The sequence below is a fragment of the Mandrillus leucophaeus genome, unplaced genomic scaffold (assembly GCF_000951045.1).
Source record: "Mandrillus leucophaeus isolate KB7577 unplaced genomic scaffold, Mleu.le_1.0 Scaffold191, whole genome shotgun sequence".
Classification (NCBI taxonomy): Eukaryota; Metazoa; Chordata; class Mammalia; order Primates; family Cercopithecidae; genus Mandrillus; species Mandrillus leucophaeus.
The window spans coordinates 407,558-414,486 of record NW_012101932.1 but is presented as its reverse complement, the minus strand read 5'-3'; the positions used below and the strand labels follow the sequence as shown (position 1 = coordinate 414,486).

Below are 6,929 nucleotides of genomic sequence, written 5' to 3'. Positions count from 1 at the left end.
TTAATGGGTGCAGCACACCAACATGGCACATGTATACATATGTAACAAACCTGCATGTTGTGCACATGTACCCTAGAACTTAAAGTATAATAATAAAAAAAAAAAGAAAAAGAAAAAGTCTAGAACAAAGATTCTCAATGCCTCGGCCTGTAAGATGTACAGAAACATGAGACTCATGAAGAATTGTCTACCAACACAATTCTACATATACAGGTTGAGTACTCCTTATTCAAAATACCTGGAACCAGAAGTGCTTCCGAATTTTGTTTTTCTTTTTTGGAATATTGCATTATATTTACCTGTTGAGCATCCCAAGTCTGACAATCCCAAATCCAAAATGCTCCAATGAACATTTCCTTTGAGGGTCAGATTGGTGCTCAAAATATTTTGAATTTTGGAGCATTTTGGGTTTTCAATTTTTGGATTTGGGGTGCTCAACCTTTATACATATTTATTATCCATCTTCCCCAAAGAATATTAAGCTCCCCGAGGGTAGAGATTTTGTCTTTGTTCAGTTCTTTGTCTCTAGTGCTTAGAGCAGTGCCTGGCACACAGTAAGTGCTCAGTAAATATTTGTTAAGTGAATGGATGAATATGAATTATTTCATCAATTTCCTAATAATATATTTAGGAATGATGAGAAAAATAACTTTGGTATGTCTATATTTCTAATAATATAGCTCACTGGTATTTTGATAGTATCTTTAATTATGTTCTGAAAGTAAGTTCCATTTCAACACTGATCTTTATTTTATTGTCAGATTTGGAAAACATACACATTTTTTTAAGCACAGGGAAAAGGAAATTTTTACCAAACATGCAGTGTATTTTGATATGGTTGGGGCCTTTGAAGCAAAGAACTGTGTGTAGACATAGATCAGTAACAGAAGGGAATACCATAGCATATTGTGTTACGATGTGCCACATGGATTTAATTAGAATTTCAGCTGGGTTTTTTGTTTTGTTTTGTTTTGTTTTTTGTTTTGTTTTGTTTTGTTTTTACTGTGGGTGTAAGTGGTTAGATTCAGTTTTGTGAAGTACAGTATTTGGTTCATGCTACAAATTTTCCTTTTGTTCTTTGGATTTACATAATTCTCCCAATTGCATCAAGAATAAAAATATTTATCTTTTTAAATGTATTATTTATGGTGTAATGATAGGCAGTATCATAGATTAAGAGGAGTAAAGTTAGGAGATTAGCCCTGCCACCAACGAGCTGTATAAACTTGGATAAGTTCCTGCTTGTCTGTGCCACATTTCTCACTGAACTTTGAGGAGGTCAGAGTAGCTGTTTAATGTTCCAATTCTAGACCTCTATGGTTTTTGGATATTAATAAAACTATCTTTTATTGTTATTCTGGTTTCAGGTGATGTCCTTGTTGCTGTGAATGATGTTGATGTTACTACTGAAAACATTGAGAGAGTTCTGTCTTGCATTCCTGGACCTATGCAGGTATGGACATTCTTTTTCTATATTTTATGATGTTACATAAAATAAATATATCCTGCACTATTTTCCTTTTTAAGCTTCTGAAAAGTATCACGTATAATGGATGAGTTACATTGGTAATTGGCTATTTAAGAAAATTTAGCTCTTGCTAATATTATTAGCTTTTGGAGATTATTCTAAAAAGAGAGAAAAATATCTGCAAATAAAATTCTACGTAAAGCAGTAACAGCAACAGTAATGAAAACATATATAATTACAAACTTCCCATTATAACTACCATATATGCTTGTGACAATCTGGTTCCTAGAAGAGTCATTGTAAATAGTCATGGAGTTTTCTGTTCTCTGACTTACTTAGATCACTGTTGCTATAAAGTTTTTTTTCCAATGTGATTTTATTTTAAAAACAAATTATACAAGTTTCTTGATTTTTTTTTTTTTTTTGTCATTTAATTAAGCTTTTCTCCTGGACTTTTGTTTGGCTACTTAACGAATTATTTTTCAATCCTTGCAGATAGAAATAAATTTATTGTATAAAAAGTCATTTTGATACCCTAAACATTGACATTGTGTATCGTAAATGACATTTTTCGGTTATTAGGGTTATTTTGCAAGTGCTATACCTTTTGGTAACAGAGTATACCATGAATATTCTATTCTAGATAGCATCAGAAATTAGTGTTCTGTTTTTGGGGGCATAGGGAAGATGATATGCTTTATATGGGTTAGAGCAGGGGTCCCCAAACCCTGGGTCATGGACTGGTAGTGGTTCATGGCCTATTAGGAACTGGACTCCATAGCAGGAAGTAAGCAGTGGGCAAGTGAGCAAAGCTTCATCTGTATTTACAGCTGCTCCCCATCACTCACATTAGTGTCTGAGCTCCACCTCCTGTTAGATCAGCGGTGGCATTAGATTCTCCTAGGAGCACGAACCCTATTGTGAACTGTGCATGCAAGGAAAGGATCTAGGTTCTATGCTCCTTATGAGAATCTAATGCCTGATGATTTGTCACTGTCTCCCATCACCCCCAGATGGGACCACCTAGTTGCAGGAAAACAAATTCAGCGTTCCCACTGATTCTACATTATGGTGAATTGTATAATTATTTCATTATATATTACAATGTATTATAATAATAATAGAAATAAAGTGCTATGTATTATCCCTGAGTGAGGGATCCCCTTTTCTTCTTATGTTGGTTGCAGGTGTGCTTCAAGTATTACCAGAGTTCAATCATGTCTCTTCTTCTTCAAAAATATGAAAAGTTATGTTTACAGCAGAATCACATTATACTTATATTTAATTAACCTTTGCAAATTCAGCTGTGCACACTTAGCAGAAGAAAAAGGGAGAGAAAGAAATAAGGATTGAAATATTTTGGACCAGTTCCATCCACAATTAACCCATCCTTTTTAAACATGCAAGAGTAGTCAGGTATACATTTATTATATACTTTATTTCTATTATTATGAAATAATTATACAACTCACCATAATGTAGAATCAGTGGGAACCCTGAGCTTGTCTTCCTGCAACTAGATGGTCCTATCTGGGGGTGACAGGAGACAGTGACAGATTATCACGCATTAGATTATCATAAGGAATGCACAGCCTAGATCCCCCACATGCACAGTTCCCAATAGGTTTTGTGCTGCTGGTAGAATCTAATGTCACCACTGATCTGACAGGAGGTAGAGCTCAGGTGGTAATGTGAATGATGGGAAGTGGCTGTAAATATGGATGAAGCTTCACTCACTGGCCACTCACCTCCTGCTATCCCACGTGGTTCCTAATGGTTCTGATACCTGTCCGTGGCCTGAGGTTGACGCCCCCTGGTGTAAGAAGATGCCCTTATCCTTAGGAGAGACCTGCTAAAGTACTTAGGGACAATGTATTAAGATACCTGCAAATAATTTTCAAATGGTTCAGCCAAGAAACTTAAAAATACATATAGAGAAGGGAGGAGTATGGAAGGAAAGGAAAGGAAGACCAGAGAGAAGAGACAAAATGAAGCAAATGTGACAAAATGTTAACAATAGTGCCATTAGATGTGGGATTATGGGCAATCATTGTACTCTTCTTACAACTTTTCTATAGTTTCAAAATTTCTAAAATAAAATGTTGATTTAAAAAAGAGGTTTTCAAAAATTTAAATAACAAGAACAAAGGTTCAAATACTCATCTAATTGCTGACTTTTGTGACTCTGATCCGTTTCTGCAGCTCTGTGCTCTCATTTATTTAACAGGTACATAATCATGCATGTAGTACATCATCTCCTCCCCTGTCTTTTTATCTGGGAGCTTGGGTCCAAATTTTGCAGAAGACCAAGACTGATTTCATTTAGCTCTGGGCCATAGCTGGCTTTTTTAGAGCTTTGGAGCATCCTAACTGCTTTTCTAGGAGAAGAGCCTGAAGATTATTAGTCTTGGACTCTTCTCTCTCAGGTAGTTCTTAGGCCTGAAGGAGGGGGCAAAGGCTTCTTAAAGGAGATGATTCTTGAGTGGAATGTTTTAACTTTTATTATTTCCTTGTTACACAGAAATGATACATATACTGTGGAAAAATTAGAAAACAAACTAGTAAAATTTTTTAGATATTTGTAAATCTATTCTCAGAACCCAGAAGTAACCATTTATATCAACATTTTAAAGTGCAGGACTTATATGCAAATCAGATTTGCATTTTAGGAATATTTCACTTTGGATCGGGGAAGCATATGCAAGACTGGAGGTCAGGAAACCAGGTGGTTGGTTTTGCAGTAGTCCAGAAGAGAGATGATAAAGGCCTGAGCAACATGCTGACCAGGGATGGAGGAGGAGATTAGATTTAAGATAGAGAGGAAGGAAAGAGGACAATACTGTCTACAGGATAGAGAGAAGTTCAAGAAGCCTTCCAAGTTTTGTCTTCAGTCACTCAGTGAGGTGGCCCAAGAAGAGAAGAGGATGGAGGAGAGATTATCTGCTAAGCCAGTCAGACTCCATTCCCTCAGAATTTTGACTAAGGAGTACTGAAAGCATCTGCCAGCTGTTAGCCAACAGGGAAAGGATGAGACATGCAGAGAGCAGTGTAGATGATGGGAGAGACAGTGCAGACTGAGGCAGAGGTGAGAGACTGGTCAGCTTCCGCAGCTGCTGGAAATTCTGACAGCCTCCCCAGGTCCCATCTGTGAAGAGGATGGTAGCTAAAGGGGAATCAGAGGATTTCTTTGTTTGGTAGATGATTTCTTTGTTTGGAAGAGACATTGCTTTTTAAATAGGATAGGCTAAAGACTGAAGTAGAAAGAAAAGACAAAGCAACAAGACTTTGGAAGTGATGAGTCATAGAGAGTGCTTCCTTGGGTCTGAGGAAAGGCTGGGCAAACTGCACAAAGAAGAGGGACATAGGACACGAAGGATCCTGAACCTTGACCAGGTTAAAGTCTCACCGAGTAGTAAGAGAAAACCCTTTATAAGTATCATTTAATAAACTAACTTACATTAAGTATCATTTAATAAAAGTTTTTCCCTATAAAACACATAATATCCCTAATATTTATGTATATCAACCTGTTTTTTAAAATAGCACTTAACTCTTAATTTGGTTATCTGTCTCACCCTTTACCATTTTATCAAGGCAACCAGATTTCCTGACATTTGTAGCTACTTAACATGTTAGTTTTTAAAAATGTCTTTTTAAAGTATAATTTTATTTGTATTATGAAGCCAACTTTACTTAAATCAGAAGAATGGTGGCTGAAATAGTTCCTTAAGGAATTTTAATGGATGGTTCGGTGGTGTGTGTTAGAGTTTTTGTCGTGGTGAGACAAAAAGATCCTTGCACCACAGAAAAGAAATGATGTTGTTTGCCAAGTATAACAGTAGTTTTCAAGTATGTTGTTTTTCATCAAGCATAGCAAACCAGTCGTAAATTTGAGGTTGTTGCTGCTGCCTGAAGAAAATTAGTGAATTTTTAAGTCTATTTTTGGTGGACTTAAAAATTTCCCTTTTTTATTTTTGGTAGATTGCACCCTATCTTTTGACCTCTCCACCCATAAGAATCTCAGCTGGGAAAGATGCCTTCCCTGTTCTGAGATGCGTTTCTTTCTCTGAGGACCCGCTTTCTTGTCACCACTGCTTATGCACAAGTCTCATAGACACTCAAGCTGCATCTCTGCGACACCTGCTGCCCTAGGATGTGACTCATCTCATGCTCCCTCTGATCTGATTTCTCCCCTTCCATACTGCTCACACATCTTCACTCAGAGCTCCTTCCTAAAGCCCGATGCCAGGGGACAATCTTCAGAGCCCCCATCTATCTGTCACAAAGTCTGTACTCAGGAATTCCCGAAAGAGTTCTCACATTTCCAGAGAATACCACCAAAGGCTCCCATATACTTTCTTTTGGGTACTTCTAAATCCTCATTCTAGATAAAGGAATTCGGGGTAGATACCCAGTAGTGGGGTTGCTGGATCTAATAATAGATCTGCTTTTAGTTCTTTTAGAAGTCTTCATACTGTTTTCCATAGAGGTTGTACTAATTTACATTCCCAACAGCAGGGCATAAGCGTTCCCTTTTCACCACGTCTGCTCCATCTATTGTTTTCTGACTTTTTAATAATGTCCATTCTGGTTGGGGTAAGGTGGTACCTCATTTTATTTTAACTTGCATTTCCCTGATGATTAGTCATGTTGAGCATTTTTTCATGTTTGTTGACCATTTGTATATCTTCTTTTGAGAAATGTCTATTCAAGTCATTTGCCCACTTTTTAATGGAATTACTTTTTTCTTGTTGATTTCTTTGAGTTCTTTAGAGATTCTGAATATTAGTTTTTTGTCAGATGCATAGTTTGCAACTATTTTCTCCCATCCTGTAGGTTGTTTACTCTGTTGATTATTTCTTCTGCTGTGCAAAAGCTTTTTAGTTTAATTGGGTCCCATTTATTTATTTTCATTTTTGTTGCATTTGCTTTTGGAGTCTTAGTCGTAAATTCTTTGCCTATGCCAGTGTCCAAAGAGTACGTTTTCTTCTAGAATTGTTATGGTTTCAGGTCTTAGATTTAAGTCTTTAATCCATCTTAAGTTAATTTTTGTATACGGTGAGAGATAGAGTTTCATTCTTCTATGTGTGGCTATCCAATTTTGGTACTTCTTTGAAATGAACAAGTTATCTTTGACCAATTGGTATCTAGACAAATATTTCCTTTTCCAAGGATAGGTAATTTTAATACTTCATCCCTAAGTCCTTTGGCATGTATCTCCTAAGAATAAGGACATCCTCTTACACCAGGGGTCCCCAACCCCCAGGCCACGGACCAGTACCAGACCATTAGGTAATTGAGAAGTGGAGGCTACCTTTCCATACCTGTGGTAAATGGCCACATTCTGGACTCTTACCAGTCTTAACATCAGGCCATGAAATTAAAACTGTCTTCATAAAATTGATAATCTTCTTAGAGCCATGTTGGTCTAAGATCTAGCATATTGATAGCATTTACTCTC

General features: G+C 36.7%; 1 protein-coding gene across 1 annotated transcript in view; it reads left to right on the top strand.

Annotated features, from left to right (window-relative positions):
* INTU (inturned planar cell polarity protein) overlaps positions 1 to 6,929 on the top strand; it is an 88,957-nt gene that overhangs the window by 31,055 nt on the left and 50,973 nt on the right. The window contains exon 3 of the mRNA XM_011978237.1: positions 1,368 to 1,453. Within this exon, the coding sequence (XP_011833627.1) occupies positions 1,368 to 1,453 (86 nt within the window). The remainder of the gene's footprint in view (positions 1 to 1,367; positions 1,454 to 6,929) is intronic.